The following is a 25,128-nucleotide window of genomic DNA, read 5'->3' on the forward strand; positions in this document are numbered from 1 at the left end:
TTACTTCACTCTGTGCAACAGGCTCTAGGTTCATCCACCTCATTGGAACTGACTCAAATGCATTCCTTTTTATGGCTGAGTAATATTCCATTGTATATATGTACCACAACTTCTTTATCCTTTCATCTGTCAGGTGGACATCTAGGTTGCTTCCATGTCCTGGCTGTTGTAAACAGTGCTGCGATAAACATTCAGGTACATATGTCTTTTTCAATTATGGTTTCCTCAGGGTATATGCCCAGTAGTGGAATTGCTGGGTCATATGGTAGTTTTATTCCTAGTTTTGAATGATGGCTTCTTTGCCAATTTGCAGACTTTCATTGGGAGGTATTTAAGACTATCCCTGGAGAACAAATACCCTGAGGAATCTTAATATAGGAGAAGATTCCAGATCTAGTGAAGAAGAAGGACATGTGGAAGGTTTGACCTGACCACAGTGGACCAAGGACAGTCTAAGACAAAGGATTAGAAAGTTGACATGTGGTAATTAGACTTGAGAAAACAGAATATTCTGGTTTTGTGTCTTTTCAAATGTTGGAACAGGAGGAGAAAGGAGAAGAGTTCTGAAGCACAGTATCGACCGTGGGATATAACCCAAGAACCTAACGTGGAATAAATACTCATGGTGTCTGGCCCCCCACGTCCTCCACCCTCCTCATCTTGCACTTGGAACTCCAGTCACCCTGAACTATTTTCAGTTCCTAGAATACATCTTCTTTTCCATGCCTCCAAGTCTGTGCATATACTATTAACTCTACTGTGAAAGCTCTTTCTTCCTCTTATCTGTGTGAAAAACTACTGAGTGCCCTATAATATTAAGCTTAAATAACTGGCCTTTTATGGAACACCCCCCTGCCCTTGAGTTTTCCAGGTGTATTCAAGACATCGTGCTCAGTGCCTCATGGCATCTTATGCATATCTCCAGTATAGCATGTGTCACACAGTTCAGAAATCAGTAATTTACAGGTCATTATCTTTTTGTTGAGCAGAATTCTCCTTAAGAGTAAATGTTTTTTACCTTTATATCTCTTGAAACTAGCACATAATTGTTTTCCTGATTGAATAACCTCTATTTGACTTCAAGACCCCATCTCAGTAGACTTCCGTTAGTCCTTGACTGTCTTCTATTGAGAGCTAATCAGTTATCTTAACAATCCCTAGCATAAGTTCCCCTTGTTAATGGAATCACCAGCAAAGAGTAAGATGTCAGAATTACAAAGAAAATAAATGAAAGAAACCTAAAAAATAATTTTCTATCTGAAGATAAATAAAAAACAGAAACTATGCATAGATGTGTTATCTAACAGGTTATGGGTCTAGTTGTAATTATTATAATCATCAAATATTTGATAAACCTCAAAGGGATGGCGGAGAAGGCAATGGCACCCTACTCCAGTACTCTTGCTTGGAAAATCCCATGGACGGAGGAGGCTGGTGGGCTGCAGTCCATGAGGTCGCTAAGAGTCAGACATGACCGAGTGACTTCACTTTCACTTTTCACGTTCATGCATTGGAGAAGGAAATGCCAACCCACTCCAGTATTCTTGCCTGGAGAATCCCAGGGACGGCAGGGCCTGGTGGGCTGCCGTCTATGAGGTCACACAGGGTTGGACACGACTGAAGCGACTTAGCAGCAGCAGCAGCAGCAAAGGGATGGTCTCACTTTTTTTTTGGAATGAGAAGATCGGAAGACTATTTCTTTTCACTTTGGTGGTTTTTCCAAATCAGTTGATCTCAAGGCATCATCAGTTTACAGAAGAGCTCATTGATTTCGCTTCTTTGCTTTCCCTTTCTCCCTCCTCTTCAGTGTGTGCTGTTGGCTTGGCCAGTGAGCAGACGGAAATGTCTAAAGAGGAGAGGCCTGGAAATCAGAGAGATGATTACAGCCAAATGACTAAACAGAGGGGGTTTAGATATGGTCTCTGTTGTCACTGGAGCAAGAGGGAAAAGTAAGCAAGACGGGGACACTGGCCAATTTGATCATCTTTGATTGGAAGCTTCAGAGATGACATCAGGTCTCTGGTGTTTAGCAGACCCTTTGAGGCCCACCATGTGGAACATGTTAATGACATGTAGGTTACCTAAGACTACTTTTTTTTATCTGTTAGAGAATGAATTCACTTTTAAAACCCTTGAGATGAAGTTTTAAAAACTGGGATATAATGATGATGAATAAGTAAACAACATGTCATTGCTTAGTATAAACTTTGAATAGATATACAAGTGGCTGAAGATGTTAATGGGTAGTTGGCAAGGATTCTTATAAGAAAAGATGAGGGTAGAAATGACTGGCCTGTGCTAGGGGACTCACACTCTGTTGAAGGTTAGAAATTCCATGACCAGAACAGAAGAAACCAAAGAAAAACTGAAACCTCTCTGGGACCTGAGTCAAGAAAGACACAAACAGCCATATGTAGATGCAATTCCCGTCTCTAGTACTAGAGAATTCTTTCTGTCTTCAGAGTTTTGATGGGATATCAAGTTGTTTTCCTGTTTTAGGCTTGGAAAAATGAATGCTGATTAAAGTTTGGGAAATAGTGACTCAGTAATAAAAATAGTAATAAATATTAAATAAGTAATAAAAATGATTCCTTTATTTATTAAATACATATAAATTGAAATCTTGCCATGTAAAAGGCATTGTGCTAAGTATGGGACATAGAAAAGCATGGTTGTGGGACTTCCCTGGTGATCCAGTGGTTGAGAATCCGCCTGCCAGTGCAGAGGACATGGGTTCGATCCCTGATTGGGGCAGATCCCGCATGCCGAGGGGCAACGAAGTCCATGTGCCACAGCGACTGAGGCCCACAGGCCCTAGAGCCCATGCTCCCTGACCCGAGAAGCCACTACAGTGAGAAGCCTCACACACCACAGTGGAAGCGTAGCCCCTGCTTTCCACAACTAGAGAAAGCACATGTGCTGCAACCAAGACTCAGGGCAGCCAAAAATAAATTTTAAAAATATGGTGGAAAGTAAATTAGCTAATACTTACCTTGCTGCAGCACTTTACCAAATCCTGATAAAGAAAAAAAATAGTGCTTTTGAACAATTTGATCTATATAATAAAGCTTAGTGAAGTCTGAAGACAGATGATGTGGCATATAGTAAACAATAACTATGCTTGTGCTTAGTCAGATCCATCTCTTTGTGACCCCATGGACCGTAGCCCACCAGGCTCCTCTGTCCATGGAGATTCTCCAGGCAAGAATATTGGAGTGGGTTGCCATGCCTTCTTCCGCCAGGGAATCTTCCCGACCCAGGGATTGAACCTAGGTCTCCCACATTTCGGGTGGATTCTTTACCATCTGAGCCACCAGGGAAGCTCATAGTAAACAGGATTGATTTTTTTAAAAAGAGACCCAATCTGAATATATCAATAGATTCAGTAAGGTCTAGGATGAATCTATAAGAGATAGATCCACAGAACATTAGTAAAGTGTGGTCAGGAATGTATGGACTTAGCTGTTAGTTTTTGGTAGTCATGCCCAACCCCAAATTCACCACCAGAAAACCCTCCTGTGACAGACACCTGGACTAGATGGGCCATGGGCATCTCCATATGTGGCATGTCGTACATTATGTTAAGAGCTAAGAAAGCTTTTCCTGATGAGGATGTGGAAGGTGTCTGGCACTCTTTTTATTTACTCATTGGCAGTATTCTTGCCTAAAGTGTCCCATGGACAGAGGAGCCTGGCAGGCTGTGGTCCATAGGGTCACAAAGAATTGGAGACGACTGAAATGACTTAGCATACAGCACAATAGGACCAGGGGCTTCCCAGGTGGCTCAGTGGTAAAGAATCTGCCTGCTAATGCAGGATATGCTGGTTCCATCCCTGGGTCAGGAAGGGATGCAATTCCCGTGTCTAGTACTAGTACTTGGAGAAAGGAATGGCAACCCACTCCTGTATTCTTGCCCAGAGAATCCCATAGACAGAAGAGCCTGGTGGGTTGCAGTTCATGGGGTCGCAGAAGAGTCGGATGGACTTAGTGACTAAACAACAACAATAACAACAACAATGGAACCAGAGGGTAAAAGTTACATCAGTTACACTGGAATTTTCTGCATTACCTTTGATACTTCTATAAACCTAAAAGTATTCCAAAATTTAAAATGTTTATTTTTTTAAACTAAAAATGTTTATTTTTTTAACAAGAAAAGGTTACATCAGAGATTTCAGCTCAAGGTCAGAAAGAACTTTCTAATAGATCTGTCACAAAACTATATATTTTCCTTGGGAAATACTCAAACCAAGGCTAGATAACTCTCCATCTAATAGATGGTAACATAGGGAGGAGATTTTAGATTTGGATAATGGATGAATGTCTGCTATCCTTTTTAAAGTTAACAACTTATATAAAATTATTAATACCTTTGCCCTTTTTGCCTGTTATGTAAATAAGATTAATGTTCATTTTTTATTCCTTTAACAAATATAACATTGGCAGTATAATCAGTGTATTGTGACTTCTTCACAGTGTTCTATCACTTTATTATGAAGTGAGAAGGACCTGTTCTTTGTCCTTGAACTAATATTTTGTCCCCATCATTGGTACATGTTGCTGGGAAGAATGGAATAGGAGGTGGAACAATAGAGACTTTGGCCATTTTCAGTGAGCCTCTCATGCCATTAAAGAGAATCCTAAGATGTTCTGGTGAGCCCCCAACATTCCAAAACAAGGCAGTAAGAGCTAAGCCTGGCCTGTCTATTTTTTATGTTCATCAAGGCTCAGCATGGCTTTATCTGTCTATCCCCTTATTATTCTGAACTCCCTAATTGCCTGGACTGTTTCTCTCCACAAATAGTTTCATGTACTGTATTCAGCATTAATGTACGGTGACTATGTGGAGATGTCTTCTATTCCTACTTTTAACAGATTAACAGCTAATAAACACCATGCAACGCCCTCTCCTCTCAACCTCTTCTAAAAATACAGAGTTTGATTTGCCAACATTGGTGTATTTAAAGCCTCCAAGATTCCAGGGAAGACTTTAGAAAGTTAACTGTGCAAGTATGGCCAGTTCAAAGAAGAAATTTTACAACACAAAGAGTCAATCAGTGTATCAGCAGCTCATCAGAGAAGAACCTCGGGGGATCTTGTAATCATTTCTTAGGGAAGGATATTTGTTCCCACTTAAAATAAAACTTCTCACATTATTCTTGCTGTGCTGGACTGAAGAGAATGCTGGATATGTATTACCTAGGGAGGACAGGCAGCGTAAATTTCATCTCAAGAGGAAAGCGTATCTTTTCCAGGAAGGGACACTGTGTTCCTTTCCAGTGACTTTGCAATGAAAGGATTTATGCTCCCTATTCTTCTTTAACTTTCTTCTCCTACCTTCTGCCAGAATTTCCCCTGCCTCCATGTGGCTGCAAGTGAAACAATTAGTTTTAAAGAGTGAATAATCAGAAGCTGTGTTTCAAAGCTGTAAACAAAGCACCAACCAATATTCTCTTTTGAGGCTATGGAATATCAGCAGTAATATACTTAAGATTATCCAGATAACCTAGATAATTATGTTAAAACAATGTCTATCAATCTCATAAATTGTTGTTGTTTAGTTGCTAGGTCGTGTCTGACTCTTTTTTAACCCCGTCGACTATAGCCCGCCAAACTCCTTCTGTCTCTAAGATTTCCCAGGCAAGAATACTGGAATGGGTTGCCATTTCCTTCTCCAAGGGATCTTCCTGACCCAGAGATTGAGCCCCTGTCTCCTGCATTGGCAGGTAGCTTCTTCACCACTAAGCCACCAGGGAAGCCCTAAAGATATATACATATATATAACAGAATTTATTGAAGGATAAACTAGGCAGTGTGCATACAGTTCAGTTAATGGAATTTCCAGTATCAATGAAGCAGAAGCCTTAAAGTAATATATTATAAAAATATTGGCTGTTCCTGAAGTCCCAAGTATATGACTCTCAAAGACCACGTTGGTTGTTATATTACAGAATGCAGATAAATATTTGCAGAAATGTACTGGTCCTTTTGTTTGAGGTATAATTTTAGGGACCAAAACACTTGTTATGCCTTCAAGTAGGCATTTCCTGTTGCAGCAGAAATTCAAGTGTATTTGATTACTTATCTCTCCTTCTATTTCTATTACCCTGCCTGTCTCGGTTGATTTAAGAAGCCTTTAAAGGCACAGCAATATGACGGTTTCATTGACTCCACGTACCTGGTGGCGGAGTTGACTCTGGGGCGGACTATATCGGTGCACTGTGGTAGTGATGATGACATTGTCTTGTAGGGAAATGGTCACTGCTGCTCTCTGCTCAGATCTGTTCCTGACATCCAGGGGCCTTGACCTTTAACATTTAACGTGTATTTTTCATGCAGGCTAAGCCTTCTCTGAAGAAAGGTCAGAGTGAAATTCTATCATAGCTATGACTCGTTTGCAGATAATCTGAATTGGGTTAATTTCTTCTTTCTCCTGTAGTCTAGCAACATCTGTACCTGTGCTCTTCCAGACCAGTTTACCACAGTGATGATATCTCTCAGTTCTTATGCATATACTGATTGTCACCAAACCACCTCAGGATTTTTTTTTTTTTAAGTCAATGAATTTCTGGGGATTATTTAACAACTTGCTGGCTTTTCTCTCTATAGAACGGGACTGGAAGCTATCATGGAGACTTATGCATTCTGGAGACCCCCTGTGCGCACACTCACCTTTGAAGATTTCACCACCATGCAAAAACAGCAAGGTAAAGCCCCGGGCAAGGCCTCTGCTTAGAGACTGTGCGGGGGAGGGAGTGAGAGCTGAACTGAATATAGCACAGCTGGCCCCAAGCCAAGCCACGAGTTACATGGACTCTCCTGGAACGAAGAGTACCAGATAGCTCCGTAAATAACCAGAGCATCACCGATTGTACAGATAAGCTGGTTTCAGAGGCAGGGTTTTACCTGGCACCTCCAGATCCCTCTCCCTTTTCCCGAAGCAAGGTTATGTTCATGATCACTATGGTGGTGAGATGATTGTTTCTATCACTAAGCATTCATGTAGCCCTTAGGATTTGGAAAGTGAAAATGTTAGTCACTCAGTCATGTCCGACTCTCTGTGACACCATGGACTGTAGCCCACCAGGCTTCTCTGTCCATGGGGTTTTCCAGGCAAGAATACTGGAGTGGGGTGCCATTTCCTTCTCCAGGGGATCAAACCTGGGTCTCCTGCATTGCAGGCAGATTCTTTACCAACTGAACCACCAGGGAGCCACCAGGGGTGGAGACTGGGAGATAATAATAATTTCATTTGTTACTCATGGCAGCCTTATCTGTTTTCTTATTCTAGTTTGTAGATAAGAAACAACTTAGCCTCAGACAGTGGCAATGAATCACTCAAGTCTGACAGTGAGGCGGGGGCTGCTGCAAGCCCCTCTGAATCTTCTCACTTGTGCCTTCTCCTGTGGCTGGTGTGGAGCCACACCCATCTCAAGTGGATGGGCAGAGTAGACTTTTTTCTTCCGCTGCTTTGTGCTTTTTATCCGATTTCTAATCTCCCTTCTCTTCTCAGGTTGGGAAGCCTGTGGCCACGTGAACAGGCTCATGGGCTGATTTCACCTCCTCTTTTCAGTCCAACCACTGGCTCTCCCTGGGGCAGCACCCATTCACCGGGGTACCCAAGTGAAAGTTTCCCAAATGTCAGACGCTTAATGAGTCTTCCTCTCCAGCCTCCTCTTGTCTTGAAGTGACAGTGATCAAAATTAGTTTGAACTCATTCTATCAAATAGTTGCTATTAATAGAGTCCTAGTTTTTAAAATATGGCTCAGTGATATAGGAATCCCTTCTAGGACTTGATAACATATTATATTTCACCCCCTTATCAGGGAGGTTCTAGCAGTCTGCACACTGAATTAAGTTTTATGATGTGAATTACTGAACTCCCTCAGGCTTTAACATGAGATAGTGATTAAAAGCATAGGTTCTGGAGTCAGACAGCTTGAGTTAGGCTCTTATCACTGTTCTTTGCTAGCTTGGTGACACTGATCAAGTCCCTCATCCTTTCTGACATTTAGTTTTCTTATCTGCATAATGGGAGATTGTAATAGAATTCATGTAAGGATCAAATGAGATAATACTCTTAAAAACACAGGAAGCCCTCAGTATGTGCTTTCTGTCATTGTCGTCATCATCATCATTGTTGTCATTGTCTTCACCCCCATGTCCCTCATATCAATACCAGAGAAGAAAGCACACCAGAGACAGGAAATGTTGCTGTTCTGATAATTTATTCATAACATGATTAGACCATTCATCTTCACAGGGATCTGGGGAGGCAGGTGGTCCAGAATATCCATCTCTTTAAAAAACTTTTTGTTGCTTTATTTTATATTGCTTTTTTACTATGAGAGAACAAGTAGGCCTATTTTATTTTTGGCCATGCTATATGGCATGTGGGATCAAGCCCACACACCTGACATTGGAAGTTCAGAGTCTTAACCACTGGACTGCCAAGGTAAACCTTTTATTTCCTTTTTGAATAAAGGGAGGAGAAATGGAAGCCATTTGTTGGAAGCATCTTGCTCCTTCTGATGCTGTCAATATATATTCAGGGTGTTGCTGATGCTTTGATGCCTTCATGGCCCTTCAGTGGCAGACTTGTGTGGGAGTTGGGAAATTTGGGCCTTCATCTTGATGGTCACTAAACTGTCTGTATAACCTTGGTCAAGTTACTTCTGAATCCATTTCCTCATCTCAAAGAAAAGTAATTATCCCGAAGAGTGATGATGTTTTTTGTGTGTGTTTGTGAGGGCATTTACATAAACATGCTTTATAAATGAAGCTGCCATGCAGAGACACTTACTTGATCCTATTTATTTCTGAGGTGTCTCCTTGCTTCTCTGCCTTTGCTTTGCTCATTGACTTTCCAAGCCCTAGCTGAGCAGGAGTTTGTATCATGAAGGCTGGCATGAGAAGGGTGGTAGGGGTGCCAGTTCCTGAAAGCAGGCATGGGTGGTAACATTGTGTTCATTGCTGTGTCCCCAAGATCTACCCCAGGGCCTGGCACCCAGGAAGTGCTTAATGAATAGTGAATGAGATCGCTTGGTGGCACTATGGCTCAGGCAGGCAGGGTCACCATCTGGTTAAATCTTGGAGCACAGTCTCTGGATGTGGGCATGGATACCGATGTGGAGTAATGGTTGGGGGTGGCTACCTACATATCGCCAGCATGTAGAACCGCTGGGCAGGTGCAATAGGCATGGGGAAGCTGAAAGGGAACCTGCATTGCTAAGGTGTGCAGCATAGCAGGGTTCATGATGCTTCTGTTGAAAATTTATCCATTTGAAGACTTACTATTGACATATGGGAAACAAAGGTTTAAGAGAAACTGAACTTGCACAGCAAGATGTCACACTTGTTCATTGAGTCTCTTTTTATACTGACGAGGGGAAATGAGCATAGAATTATTGGATACATATGGTGGTGAGGTGGTGCTAGAGGAAAAGCCAAGACTCTATTCAATAGTTTAATTGGAATATATTTTTGAACTATACATTGAACTTGATCCAGATTCTCATTATTAAAAAATATGTGGCTTGGGTTTCTTGACATTAACAAAGGATGTAAAAGTAACAATACTCATTCCCTCTTCCTTTAAAAACTGAGGTTTCCAGTAACTCTGGACAGTATCAGTCATAAAATGAACAAAAGAGACATAGCTGTCTGTGTTAAACTGTTTTGTGTCTTAGAAGTAAAGAGTGGTGAGTTTCTAGTGGAAGCTTCAATGGCAGACTGGTTTTGTACTAACTCCCTTTTGGTGAAGAGACTATTGGGAATGTTGGCACCCAACTAAAGATCCAAGCAGTGATCGACCCACCCAGGTGTCCACATTACCTCATTGCTTCAAGCAGATGAATATCTGGATGTCAAACACTTAGCCCTGGGACAGTTTTGTGGTGTTGCTGCTGCTGGAGGCTGGATCAGCCATTCTGCTTAGATGAAGCGAAGGGTGCTCTTTCCATCTTGCCCTTGTTGTCAGTTAAATTTCTCTTTCATTAAGACCCATCTGTTGATAACATTTCAAGGAATGTGCTTAGGTGAATTAACCACAGTTTTAAAAAAATCCAAATCCTTCTATTTTAAAAAATATATTGAATGGATGCTCTAAATAGTTGTTTTCTCTTATGGAGAAGAATGCATGGGAGTCATTGTCCTTTGACTTTAACACAAAAATAAACAGAGGCATAGAGCAGCCTAGGAACATATCTGCAGTTAAGTGCTGGCAGAACTGAGTTGAGGACTCAGTGGATCTCCTGCTTCACTGGGTACTTTCCTTTCCACCAGACTTTCTTCCTTCTTACTTACCATACACACACACACACACACAGTTTATTAATCCATTTGGTGGTTAATTGTCAACAACTTGAGCATTAGCTCTATAAATAGTAAATCCATATTTCATTTTTATGAAGTCAAGTGTATGGTTTTATTTTCAGACATCTTCAGAATCAGCAAGGGAGTTTATACTTTCGATAGTCTGGAGATAGAAATTGTATTTCAGGAATGGCTTCTGCCTAAACACTGCTTGTGGCAGGGACAAAGAGAACTAACCAAGTAAGTTGTGCTTATGGAAGTGGAGTGAGGCAACACAGACAAAGAAGTAAAAAGAAATAAGAGCCCAGGTCAGTTATAGCCAAGTTTAATCCTGTTGTTGTGATGAGGTTGTTCTGATAATATACACAATGGAGCTACAAAGAAGTAAAAAGAAATAAGAACCCAGGTCAGTTATAGCCAAGTTCAATCCTGTTGTTGTGATGAGGTTGTTCTGATAATATACACAATGGAGCTACTTGTATGACCAATACTGAGAGGGTTTTTGTGAGTGGAGTCTCCAAGTGATCTGACAACGGTTATGTGAAAAGGAACCATCCGGGACCAGTGGCTCCAAAGCTGGTCATACGTCTCCATCTGCGAATGTAAGGAGACCTGCCATCGACAGAAAAGCTCCCTTCCCCTCAACTGGTGGCAGACATCACTAGACGAATTTCAGCACCTTTGTGTTTTTTAGTGTTTATCAGGCAGTTAAAAGTTAGGCTCATGAAGGGCTCTGTTGGGGTTGTCAACAACTTGAGCGTTAACTCTAGTAGGTCCTTATTTTTACCAGTTAATTTGTGTTGATGAGAGGTTGGTCAGTGAAGGAGATCAAATACTGAGAAAATTCATACTAGTAAAGAGATTGGGAATGGAGGAAAGTTCAGTAGACAGAGGTCTTTGATCATTACAATGTTTCAAAGATAGCCAGTTTATGTTGATCTCATTTATCCCTGAGGTAAGGAATAATGCCCGAGAGGAGTTCTTGACGAGGACTGGAGAGTGTCTCAATTTAATCCATAGAGCAAATAGCTGCTCGTGCTTCTGGGGCTTAGTTGCTCAGTCATGTCTGACTCTTCCTGACACTGTGAACTATAGCCTGCTGGGTTCCTCTGTCCATGGAGTTTACAGGCAAGAATACTAGAGTGGGTTGTCATTTCCTCCTCTAAGGGATCTTCCTGACCCCAGGATGGAACCCCAGTCTCCTGCATCTCCTGCCCTGGCAAGTGGGTTCTGTTCCATTGAGCCATCTGGGAAGCCCCAGGGCAAGTGGTTATTGGGTACATATTCTGTTTTGTCCTATAGTCCCTTATGCTCAATACATCCAAAACGGAGCCCATGATTTGCCTCACAGACTTGGCGCCCTCTCCTGGGGGAAGGACGCTGCTGCCCATTAGCCATCTGAGACAGTTCCCTCCCTCCTTACCCACCACATCCAGTTCAGTTCAGCTCAGTCTCTCAGTCATGTCTGACTCTGCAGCCCCATGGACTGCAGCATGACAGGCCTCCCTGTCCCCACCATATCCAGCCATTACCAAGTTCTTGAATCTGCTCATATCTCTAATCTCCCTTGTTACTACTCCACTCCAAGGCATTATCATCTCTCACCAGACTTCATCCTCAGGCTCCCCATGGTGGTGACCTAGCTGCCAGCATTCCTGGACCTGCATCTTTTTAGGTTTAAATTGGATGGGAAAGGTCATGTATCTCTCTTTAAGATTTCTAGCACAATCTTACTGAGTTTCATTGACTCTAACTGAGTTGCCTCTGAATTAATTACTGTGGCAGGGATGGGTTGCTTAGATCATCCAGGCCTGAGTCACATCCCTTCCTTGGAGGTATGGGTGAAGGGTGAGTGGGAAAGGGAGTGTTTCTCAGAGGGAAAAGTGGATGCTATTGCCAGGAACGAGGCAGGATTCCAAATGACAGTAATAGCAGATGTAAACTGCAGCAGAGAAGGCAGTAAAACAAGTATCAGAGAAAATAAGCAAGTTAATGGAAAGTGAAAAAATGGGAGTGTGCCACTTAGGGAATATGGTTATTGTTGTTCACTCAGTCATGTCTGACTCTTTGCGACCCCAGCACACAGCACGCAAGACTTTTCTGTCCTTCACCGTCTCCCAGAGTTTGCTCGAACTCATGTCTGTTGAGTCGGTGATGCCATCCAACCATCTCATCTTCTGTTGTCCCCTTCTCCTCCTGCCTTCAATTTTTCCCAGCATCAGGGTCTTTTCTAATAAGTTGGCTCTTTGCATCAGGTGGCCAAAGTATTGGAGCTTCAGCTTCAGCATCAGTCCTTCCAATGAATATTCAGGACTGATTTCCTTTAGGATTGACTGGTTGGATCTCCTTGCAGTCCAAGGGACTCTCAAGAGTCTTCTCCAACACCACAGTTCAAAAGTATCTGTTCTTGGGCACTCAGCCTTCTTTATGGTCCAACTCTCACATCCATACACGACTACTGGAAAAACCATAGCTTTGACTAGATGAACCTTTGTTGGCAAATTGATGTCTCTGTCTAGGTTTGTCATAGCTTTTCTTCCAAGGATCAAGCTTCTTTTAATTTCATGGCTACATTTGCCACCTGCAATGATTTTGGAGCCAAAGAAAATAAAGTCTGTCACTGGTTCCATTGTTTCTCCATCTATTTGCCATGAAGTGATGGGTCTGAATGCCATTATCTTAATTTTTTTGAATGCTGAGTTTTAAGCCAGCTTTTTCACTCTCCTCTTTCACCCTCATCAAGAGGCTCTTTAGTTCCTCTTAGCTTTCTGCTGTAAGGGTGGTATCATCTGCATATCTGAGGTTATTGATATTTCTCCTGACAGTCTTAATTCAAGCTTGTGCTTCATCCAGCCGGCATTTTGCACAATGTCCTCTGCATATAATTTAAATAAACAGGGTGACAATATATGGCCTTGATGTACTCCTTTCTCAATTTGGAACCAGTCTGTTGTCCCATGTCCGGTTCTAAGTGTTGCTTCTTGACCTGCATACAGGTTTCTCAGGAAGTAGGTAAGGTGTTCTGGTATTCCCATCTCTTTAAGAATTTTCCACAGTTTATTGTGATCCACACAGTCAAAGGCTTTGGCATAATCAACAAAGCAGAAGTAGATGTTTTTCTGGAATTCTCTTGCCTTTTCTATGACCTTGGAGAATTTTGAGCATTACTTTGCTAGCATGTGAAATTGGAGAAGGCAGTGGCAACCCACTCCAGTACTCTTGCCTGGAAAATCCCATGGATGGAGGAGCCTGGTAGGCTGCATGCAGTCCATGGGGTCGCTAAGAGTCAGACACGACTGAAGCAACTTAGCAGCAGCAGCAGCAGCATCATGCAAAATGAGTGCAATTGTGTGGTAGTTTGAACATTCTGTGGTAGGTATGACTGTGGTGGGGAATGTGGTAGGTATGAAATAGGGGCATTTAAGAAGCAGAGAGACTCAGAACACAGAGAACCAATGTGAAAAATGAGAATTGGGTGAATCTAAAACTGTTTTAAAAGGAAGAGGTTTGAAACAATGTATATCTTTAAACTTTATGGAGCGATGCACTCTTTCTAGGATTGAAAAGACTCATACAGACTCTTTCTAGGATTGAAACCACATAATTCCCATTAACACCATAATGTTTATATTTCTGTTTTGAGAAGAGTGCTCATTTCAACTAAGGGTTATTCCTTAGTTAGGATAAACAGGGGTCTGATCATTAAGCTTTATGGCCTCTGGGTTTATTCTCTGGCATTCATCTATAGGATTCTGACGTTCTACCTCTTACCTGTTTGAAAGCCTTGAAGAAGGCTACTCAAGGGCACCTGGTGAATCAGCACTCCTCAGGGACAGATGCCATTGAGTTATATGAGAGAAGAGCCTGGCTCATGGAACCAAGTAATTATATGGAAATTTATTCATCACTAGCCCAGATGGGGTTTTGTTTCACTGTTTTTCAATTTTGGGGGAAGCACAACAAAATAAACCCACAAGGACACTGTTTGTGAAAGTCTCCATGTTACAATCTGGAAGTGATCAATCTAAAGATGCAAAAGTCAGCAGGTTTGGTATTCAGGATTTTCATGGTCACATTTAACTTGTCTTCATGCTACACAAGTATATTCTAGGTTATTGCCCTTGTATGGAATCACTGCTAAACATGTATTCTTTTTGGTTATTTTGGCTGTTGGCCTTGAATGTTGGAGCAAGTTAACATTGGAGTGAATTTTGAGTACCTCCTCACTTTGGGTTGTGGGTCGAATAGCCTGCAGGGAAGTGGGGTGGTGGAGGATTGGTCCTGAAATGCTGGAGTACGTTTAGCTACTTACAGCATTACATTTTAATCATCTCTCAGAAGTGGGGCCCCTAGTGGTTCAAATGGTAAAGAATCCATTTGTAAGGCAGGATACCTGGATGTTATTCCTGGCTTGGGACGATCCCCTGGAGAAGGGCATGGCTACTTAGAGAATTCCATGGACAGAGGAGCCTGGTAGGCTACATGCAGTCCATGGGGTCGCAAAGTTTGGGACATGACTGAGTGACTTCACACTTCAGAAGGATTAAGATCTCTGAGGACAGTGAGAAGGACACCCACTTACCTAAATTGTTTGTATTCAATTTCACTTCGCTGGATCTGATCTGAGGAGAGATGGAGACATGGGGCATCTTATTTCCATCCCAAGGTGGGAGTGAGAGGGAAGGGGCAGATAGTTCAGAGAGGAAACAGTTGATTTAGCCTTTGGGATATGGACCTGGTGGGTGTCCAGCGCTCCACCATTCACAGCCTTAGAGACTCCAAAAGCCTGTTACATTTGGGCAGTTCACTGTGACATAATGCCTCCTACAGCGTAGAGTGGCCAGGATGCTCAGCTCCATGAACAGGGGCCAACCCACAACAGCCATCCCCACTAGGACCCAATCTTTCCCAGCATCAGGGTCTTTTTCAATGAGTCAGCTCTTCAGCATCAGGTGGCCAAAGTATTGAAACTTCATCTTTAGCATCAGTCCTTCCAATTCAGGGTTGATTTCCTTTAGGATTGACTGTTTGATCTCCTTGCTTTTCAAGAGGATAATATATTATTTCATCCATTTCTCTGTACATGCTTACAATGTTAGTATTCAAAATTCCATCTATATGGAGAAGCCCACTTGCCAAGGTCCCATCATTAGAAAGACCACTGGGATTAGAACTGGGTTTGTTTGACTCTATAGCCCCTGTTCATCCATTAAATAAAGTTTAAATCAACACTCTGAGAGCATTCCAGACCTGGCTGTTCAGAGCAGATGGGGACAAAGACAAGGCTACACAGGAAAGGGAGGCATGATTTCCTTTGAGAGACAATTCTGACTGCTGTGTATCAGAGAGGCCTGGCCTCCCACTTGGCCCTGGCTCTTCTGGGTTGAGAGGCCTCTAGGAAGCTAAGTGTTGAAATGCACAGGGAGGGCAGCTTGCCTCCTTATGCTTATTTAGCACTTGGCTGGCACTCCCAATCTTGTTTAACAGCTGACAAGCTGTTAGATCATAAGAGAGTAAAGATTTCTCAATATCTTGGTTTGCTTCTCGGCACAACAAATGCCATAGTCTTCTCTCTTTTGTGTGGACTTTGAAAAAAATGGCTGTTATCTTTATTGATTATTTTAAGTACATAAGAGCATTTCTTCAAAGTGGAATGAAACAACGTGACCTTCTCTCAGACAGGCTTGCTCTCCCCCTTCAAACACTAGTTTGTATGGGGGCTCTCACCCCTTGAAGCTCAGCAGGCCACCAAGCCTCATTTCCAGTGAGTGTCATTTAAAAGCCAGAGCAAGCTGACTACAAACTTTTTAACATGTGCCTCTCATCTGCTCGGCAGAGATCCCTGTAACTTGTTAATAGTTCCCTTCTTATTTTTTTCTAGTGAAACCAATTGAGGCCTTAAATCAGTACCATTCGTTCCATCATGGGCCCTCCGAGAAAAGCATTTAGAGTTATAAAAAGTCATTTGCTCCATCTTGCACTTCCTGCTGCAGGGCTCAAGCTTGGCCTGGTGGAGCGTATACCTATGACGGGATGGTACGGCATGCCGAACAGGGGGTCTCTTCCAGGACCACATAAACACCAGATCTGGAAGAGCCAGGATGGACTTTCAAAGAGAGGAGACCAGATACACATCCCATAAAACGCAGATCTCTTTACAGCTGGAGTTGAGTTTCTCCATTTGTGCATAGCACTTATTTCACTGACGTGCCTGGTAGTTAGGGTGGAAGAGGGAGAAAAAAATGTAGGATGCCTCAGAGAGGAACCACATGCTTGCAGAAAATGAATCCCTGAGCTTCATGTAAGGGTCTGTAGGCTAGGCCACTCAGTGGCACAAAATTAAGAAGTGTGTTCTCGCTCATCCTTGTTGTTTCCCCTTCAAGAACTTCTTCATTGTGTTTAAATGACTCCTGGGAAAGTACTTGTTATTAGCAATTCACACTTTAACAGAAATGTAATCCGCCAGACATAAATATAATTCTGAGAAGGACAGAAACTGAAGCCTATCAGTTCGAGCCCTTGTTTCCCAGGTGAGGAGATTTAAGATGTAGCTTGCCCTGCCCATGGATGGAAGCTGGATGGAGGCCAGTGAACCTAGAATCAGGTTTGATGCCCTTCTTTCTGTGGTCAGCTCTGACTTACTTCTCTTAGAGGTATTTACAGTGTTGGTCTTATCTCAATTTGTGGAATAAACATCTTTTTATCTCTCTTAAGGGAATTTTCCTGTTGCTGGGAAAGGTTGAGGGCAGGAGGAGAAATGGGAAGCAGAGGATGAGATAGTTGAATGGCATCACCAACTCCATGGATATGAGTTTGAACAAACTCCAGGAGATAGTGAAGGACAGGGAAGCCTGGTGTGCTGCAGTCAATGGGGTCGCAAAAAGTCAGATATGACTTAGTGACTGAACAACATCAAAGAGAATTTAAGATTTAAACAAGAAACAAAAAGGAGAATTTCCTGAAATGATTCTACAATCAGGAGCTATTGATATCTAAATCCAGTTCTACCTGGGGAAATTCTTTTGACCAAGCAAGAGAAGTTGGTTGGGCTTTGTAAAAAATTAACTTTGAAAAAACTATTAACAAGAGCTAAATTTATGCTTCTACAGCCAAAACTACTGTAATACTTGTGAAGGTAGGCTAAGACTTTTTTACCCCCTGTGCTAAACATTAGCTTTGGGTTTCTCTTTGAGGTATCTGCCTCTCAACTTGCATATGTGGATCTTCTTCATTTGTACATTGTGGCTGGCTTCTTTGGATCCCATTATCTCTAGAATCCTGCTAGTTTTCTTCACATTTTTCCCTCACTGACAAAAACCTTATTTCTGCTCCTTTCCATGTTAAAGTTCCTTTACTCTTGTATAGCAGCTCAAGTTACCAGGAATCCCTACATGAGTTGTGGATGGCCTAAAGGGCACAGTGCTCCTTGGGGAATCACAGCTCTCAACAATTCTGGGCAAGTCCCAACCTTGCCCTGAAAAAGAAATTCCATGAGGGGAGAGTCCCAATGAAAGACAAAGTAGCTGCTCCTTCTGGATTTCACCTGAAAGGCTCAGCAGTCCTGACACTCATCACTGCCTTCAGCTTCCAGTAGATGGGACAGGAAGTGGGTGCAGAGCTGCTCTTCACAGTCTGGTAAAGGGGAGGCTCAGAAAGGTCATTTTTGACCTTCTTAAACTACTTGAGGGCTTCCCTGGTGGCTCAGATGGTAAAGAATTCGCCTGTAATGTAGGAGACCCAGGTTTGATCCCTGGGTTGGGTGGGAAGATCCTCTGGAGAAGGAAATGGCAACCCACTCCAGTATTCTTGCTTGGAAAATCCCAGTGGACAGAGGAGCCTGGTGGGCTACAGTCCGTAGGATCGCCAAGAGTTGGACACGACCGAGCAACTAACACTTTCACTTTCAAACTACCTGAGAGCACATTTGAAGTAGATTGGGTTGAACTGGCCCTTTGTCTATCTGTGCATCAGCCACCAATGCAATTCTAACATCTGTGGTATTATAGCAGCTCTCTCAAATAAAATTCAGGGATTTTAGGAGATAAAATGGTCCTAGACATCATCTAACCAAAGAGTGGTCCCTGGACTGGCAGCCTCAGGGTCACTTGACAACTTGCTGCAAATCCTCAGGCTCTGTCCCAGACTTTTTTTTTGTTCGGTCGCTAATTCATGTCTGAGTCTGCAACCCCATGGACTGTAGCCCACCAGTCTCCTCTGTCCGTGGGATTTTCAGGCAAAAATACTGAAGCGGTTGCCATTTCCCATTCCAGGTGATCTTTCTGACCCACAGATTGAACCCTGGGTCATTCCTGAGTCTCCTGCATTGGCAGGTGGATTCTCTACCACTGAGCTACCAGGGAAGCCTGTCTCAGATCTATAGAATGAGAATTCTGGGGGTGGAATCAGTGATCTGTGTTCCAACAAGCCTTTCAGGTGATTCTCATGTCTCAAAAGAATTTATGTTTTATTTTTCAGGGGGCAGCACAGGCACTTCCCCAACCACCTCCAGCACTGGGACACCATCTCCTTCAGCTTCTTCTCATCTTTTATCTCCATCCTGTTCTCCCCCAACGTTTCATCTGGCCCCCAACACTTTCAACGTGGGCTGCCGAGAGAGCCAGCTGTGTAATCTAAACCTCTCCGATTATCCACCGTGTGCCCGAAGCAACATGGCTGCCTTGCAGAGCTACCCAGGGCTGAGTGACAGTGGCTACAACAGGCTCCAGAGTGGCACCACTTCGGCTGCTCAGCCCTCTGAAACCTTCATGCCTCAGAGGACTCCATCCCTGATCTCAGGAATACCAACTCCTCCCTCGTTGCCTAGCAACAGCAAGATGGAAGCCTATGGTGGCCAGCTGGGGTCCTTCCCTACTTCCCAGTTTCAGTATGTCATGCAGGCAGGCAATGCAGCTTCCAGCTCCTCATCACCACACATGTTCGGGGGCAGCCATATGCAGCAGAGCTCCTACAATGCCTTCTCTCTCCACAATCCTTATAATCTGTATGGATACAATTTCCCTACTTCCCCTAGGCTAGCTGCAAGCCCAGAAAAACTGAGCGCCTCTCAAAGCACTTTACTCTGTTCTTCTCCTTCCAATGGGGCCTTTGGAGAGCGGCAGTACCTGCCTACGGGGATGGAGCACGGCATGCACATGATTAGCCCTTCCCCCAATAATCAGCAGGCGACTAACACCTGTGACGGCCGGCAGTATGGGGCGGTCCCAGGCTCCTCGTCCCAGATGTCTGTTCACATGGTTTAGTGGCCAGTCCCAGCACCACGGAGCCAACAGCAGCCGATGCAGATCCGGAGTCTCCAGGGGCAGATCCTCCTCTCTGGGAGCCCAACGCCTTTGAAAAACAGGAACTGTGTATTATTATTATTATTACTTTCTGGAGGAGGAAAGCACATACCCAACAACAACAAGAGACACTTAAAGCCACTGAAGGAATACTTGCAGTGGAATCATCTCTGACTCAGTGGCCATTCTCCTGCCTTCCCAAATCTTAGCATCGTCTGTCTACTCAGAGTGGCCTTTGAAGAAACTGAATAATCGTTTTATAATGTTAAGGGAGATGCTAGCATGTAGCAGCCATGAAAAGTTACCCACACACAGATACATACCTACCTTTACATACACACATACATATGTGCATGCATACATACACACGTACATAAATATATTCATACACAAACTCATCCATACACAAACATACATGCACAGTGACTCGGAACTGGGTGAACTCTGTGGAGGGAAGCCCAGCATGGGTGCTTTCACCAAAAATTTGTCTATGTACAGCAGTAGACGGACTGGGTCAGCAGTAGCTGCCTGCCAACATTTCTTCCCTGCAGCTTACCCTTTTTCTGGAATGAACCATGTATCCTGAAACCCCTTCCCATCAATGGGGGTGGAAAGACGTCAGTACTACAACCGGACTTGGCTTCCTGAAAAAGATGGCCTTTGAACTTCGGCTCTCTTCGATTTGTGTGCTAGCATTGATGTTCCCAGTGGTGCCCGTGAAAAGAGGGAGTAAGAGCAGCTGAAAGAGAGAGAAGGAGAAAGAATAGAGAGCAAGAGAGAGGTGGAGAATAAGACTGAATGAGGAAGTGAGAGCAGTGATGAGAGTTTAAATTCACTGAGGAAATGGGTTTGGTCCTCACCCCTGCCCCCCAGGTTATGGAAAGAACCATGGAGTTGTTGAGTAAACCTCTCTGGGACACTATGTATGGTCAGGGCACGGGTGAGAAGCACCCAGGCAGGGCATGAGTCTCAGTCCCACAGTTCTGACCACTGTGAGCCAGAAGAGAGGGGCACCACACAGGAAGTGCCGATTCCAGAGCACGCAGCCTGGCAGGGGAAGGGAAACAGAAGGAGTGTGAGAAAGGAAGGGTTTTATAACCTCAACAGATGATACCAAGAGCAGAGGCAACACAGGGAGGTCTGGCCTTCTGAATGCCAGATCCAGATGCCTGACCTGGATTGCTTTCCCCATTTCCCCTGTGGCAGGAGGAGTCCTGTCACCTTCCAGAGAACTGAGAATGGGCCTTCTAGAATACATCCTTCCATCTGCTCTTAGATCGCCACTTTTTTTTTTTTTAATCAAATAGTTCGTTGCAATTTTGAAGTTTTGGATTTCTCCTTTCATCTTTACCTTCCCTTTCAAATCCTTTAATGATAAGAAAAAGTGAAGTTTGGTGCCAGCTAAACTTTTTAAGTGGTGTGGAAATGAAGATAGTACCAAGTAAAAGAATTCAGATATTACTAAGATTTTTTTGGTTTTGAGGTGTTGTAGATAAATGTATTTATGTGCCTAGTGGGGAATCCAATATTATGAATATTAAAAAAGGGGGCAATAAAAAGGGTATGTAAAATATGTATGAAGAAAAGGTGTATAAAAATTTGCCCTTATGCACGGAACTCTGTTTCTAAGTGCCAAGCACAGAAAGCCGCTAAATAAAATCTTTGCAATTGTTTTCTGCGTATCCGTTCATATGGAATAAGAAAGCAGCAGCCCATGCCTTTGAATTGTGCTGTGCATAATAAGCACAGCATTCTCATCTCTACTACTTAACATGATCTTGTTCAGAACACACGAAGTCTGTATTACCATCCTCATTTAATGATCAGTAACTAAGCTTCATAGGGACTGATTTATCCAGATCACACAGCCCGATGGAGAGAAAACTAGGACATGAAGCCAGGACTGTAGTGGGATACCTGGTTTCATGTTAGCTGCAAAAACCTGTGAGTCAGCTGCTGTATGACACAGGGAGCTCAACCCTGTGCTCTGTGAGGACCTATAGAGATGGGACTGGAGGGGTGGGAGGGAGACTCAAGAGGGAGGGGATATATGTATAATTATAGCTGGTTCACATTGTACAGCAGAAACCAACACAACATTGTAAAGCAATTATCCTCTAATTAAAAATAAAAATTTTTAAATTAAAAATATAATTAATCTATTTCATGAAAAGTTGTAGAAACAAGAATAAATCTATATGCCATTTTTAAAAAAACAAAACCCGTGAGTCTAATAGCCATCCTCATTGTAGCTAAGTGCCAGATATTACACCATGTGTCTTTACATAGATATCTCATCCAATCCTCCCACAATTCTATAGTGGGTATTTTTTTATGATCATATTATAGATTTGGAAACCAACTTAAAAAAGTTAAAGTCTTTGACCAAGGCCCTCAGGCAAGTGATTAAGCTGGCAGTTTGCCTCATGGTCTGTGTAATTAGCATTATGCTTTTCTGCTGGAGCCACAGCAGACTCAGAATGCACGGGGACCATCAAGAAAGAATTCTGAGGGGTTCGGGCCAGAGTTTCTCTGAGGCAGGATTTACTTAGGATGTTTAATCATAAATATATATCCTCCCTCTTGAATGTGCTCCTCCGGCACAAGAGGAGTGATTTTGAGTTGTTAGGCATCAAATGACTTTTTAGAGACTAATAACATGCCCAGGGCTATTCCATTTGTAAGCATTTACGCATCATCTCATTGGAGCCTCACAATAACCGGGAGAGGTGAACAGGGCAGAAACTATTGTTTTGCAAATGGAAGGCTAGGATTTTGAAGGTTGGGTTCTGTCCTTACAGAAATGTCACTGGGAAGCCATAGTTCAGTTCAGTCCAGTCACTCAGTCGTGTTTGACTCTTTGCAATCCCATGGACTGCAGCACGCCAGGCTTCCGTGTCCATCACCAACTCCCAGAGCTTACTCAAACTCATGTCCATCATGTCGGTGATGCCATCCAACCATCTCATCTTCTGTTGTCCCCTTCTCCTCCTGCCTTCAATCTTTCCCAGCTTCAGGGTCTTTTCCAATGAGGCGGGTCTTCACAGCAGGTGACCAAAGGATTGGAGCTTCAGCTTCGGCATCAGCCCTTCAGGACTTAAAATCTCCTGCTCTTGCACCTACCTCAGACTGTCTCCCAGGGGACAGTTACACTGGATGCTCACGGACCCATTTCGCCAGGGCTTGATTTCGTGGGGGTGAAGTTGCTGGACCACCACACTCTTTCAGTGGAAATGGAGCTTGGGTTGGGAAAACAAAAACTTTAGTCATGGCTTTGGTTTAATGAATAATTTCAAAGAGTGGCCAGTTAACTCCATTAGCCATCAGCTCAGTTGTGTTTGACTCTTTTGTGACCCTGTGGAGTGTAGCCTGCCAGGCTCCTTTGTCCACTGAAATTTTCCAGGCAAGAGTACTGGAGTGGGTTACCATTTTCTGCTCCAGGGGATCTTCCTGACCCAGCAATCAAACCTGCCTCTGTCTCCTGCATTGGCAGGCTGGTTCTTTACCACTGTGAAACCCAATTAGCCTTCAGATCATTGCTAACATAGCCAGAACAGTAGCTGATTGAGTATCTTCATGGATTGTAAGCTCTCTGGGTGACATCTCAAAATATAAAAAGACACTCCTATTTGAAAATCTAGCAGTCAACCCCTGGTTTCACAGTGGTAGACCAAGAACAACAATATATGAAACTTATTGTTATTTCTTACTGATTTAGCAACATACTAAATATTGTTCACTGGTCTACCAGTGTTGGAGGTTTTAAGTAATAGGAAAGCATAATATACTGAGCAACAAATGACATAGAAGCTCCATATTTTCATTCAATAGTAAAAATAATTTCTTACCTTATTTTTTTCTTATTAAAGAGCAATAATTATGCAAGAGTATTAAGTACCGAAAATATCTATAATTTGGATAAATTAGAACAGTCCAACTTGGTTACTTGGATCAAATTGCCAACATCTGCTGGATCATTGAAAAAGCAAGAGAGTTCCAGAAAAACATCTATTTCTGCTTTATTGACTATGCCAAAGCTTTTGACGTGTGGATCACAATAAACTGTGGAAAATTCTGAAAGAGATGGGAATACCAGACCACCTGATCTGCCTCTTGAGAAACCTATATGCAGGTCAGGAAGCAATAGTTAGAACTGGACATGGAACAACAGACTGGTTCCAAATAGGAAAAGGAGTACGTCAAGGCTGTATATTGTCACCCTGCTTATTTAACTTATACACAGAGTACATCATGAGAATCGCTGGGCTGGAAGAAGCACAAGCTGGAATCAAGATTGCCAGGAGAAATCTCAATAACCTCAGATATGCAGATGACACCACCCTTATGGCAGAAAGTGAAGAGGAACTCGAAAGCCTCTTGATGAAAGTGAAAGTGGAGAGTGAAAAAGTTGGCTTAAAGCTCAACATTCAGAAAACGAAGATCATGGCATCTGGTCACATCACTTCATGGGAAATAGATGGGGAAACAGTGGAAACAGTGTCAGACTTTATTTTTTGGGGCTCCAAAATCACTGCAGATGGTGACTGCAGCCATGAAATTAAAAGACGCTTACTCCTTGGAAGGAAAGTTATGACCAACCTAGATAGCATATTGAAAAGCAGAGACATTACTTTGCCAACAAAGGTTCGTCTAGTCAAGGCTATGTTTTTTCCAGTGGTCATGTATGGATGTGAGAGTTGGACTGTGAAGAAAGCTGAGCACTGAAGAATTGATGCTTTTGAACTGTGGTGTTGGAGAAGACTCTTGAGAGTCCCTTAGACTGCAAGGAGATCCAACCAGTCCATTCTGAAGGAGATCAGCCCCGGGATTTCTTTGGAAGGAATGATGCTGAAGCTGAAACTCCAGTACTTTGGCCACCTCATGGGAAGAGTTGAGTCATTGGAAAAGACCCTGATGCTGGGAGGGATTGGGGGCAGGAGGAAAAGGGGACGACAGAGGATGAGATGGCTGGATGGCATCACCAACTCAATGGACATGAGTTTCAGTGAACTCTGGGAGTTGGTGATGGACAGGGAGGCCTGGCATGCTGCGATTCATGGGGTCACAAAGAGTCGGACACGACTGAGCGACTGAACTGAACTGAAGTTGGTTACACTTGAATTGGCATATACACTTGAGTTGGCATATATTTCTCTCTATAACTGAGAAAGTAATAAAAAACTTTCAACACAAACTGGATAAGGATTGTCAAGAATATATTCTACCCAGTTATTTTTAATGAAATGATGAAAGCTTGTTTTAATTGGCACAATGACTGCATACAAAGGGCTATTGAAAGCTTACCCTTTGAGTTAAGATGCTCATGTTTTTGAGAAAAGGCTGTCTTGCTCCCCTTTGATTCTCAAGGCCCAGTATGAATCCTAATACATAGTCATTCTTATTGTTGAATTTATTGGCCAAACCAACTTTTTCAATAGTGCAAAATGGTTACATGGCTGAATTCACTCCAAATTAATAGGACCCAAATTAAAGATTTATTGTTTTTCACACAGC

General features: G+C 42.9%; 1 protein-coding gene across 3 annotated transcripts in view; it reads left to right on the forward strand.

The window, feature by feature from the left end:
* TBX15 (T-box transcription factor 15) overlaps positions 1–21,287 on the forward strand; it is a 125,756-nt gene extending 104,469 nt beyond the window's left edge. For all 3 annotated transcript variants that reach the window (XM_070367409.1, XM_005895280.2, XM_070367410.1), the window contains exons 7-8: positions 6,610–6,707; positions 18,791–21,287. In XM_070367409.1, the coding sequence (XP_070223510.1) occupies positions 6,610–6,707; positions 18,791–19,575 (883 nt within the window). In that variant the 3' untranslated portion in view covers positions 19,576–21,287. The remainder of the gene's footprint in view (positions 1–6,609; positions 6,708–18,790) is intronic.
* Positions 21,288–25,128: the final 3,841 nt, after the last annotated feature.

The sequence above is a fragment of the Bos mutus genome, chromosome 3 (assembly GCF_027580195.1).
Source record: "Bos mutus isolate GX-2022 chromosome 3, NWIPB_WYAK_1.1, whole genome shotgun sequence".
Taxonomy (NCBI): Eukaryota; Metazoa; Chordata; class Mammalia; order Artiodactyla; family Bovidae; genus Bos; species Bos mutus.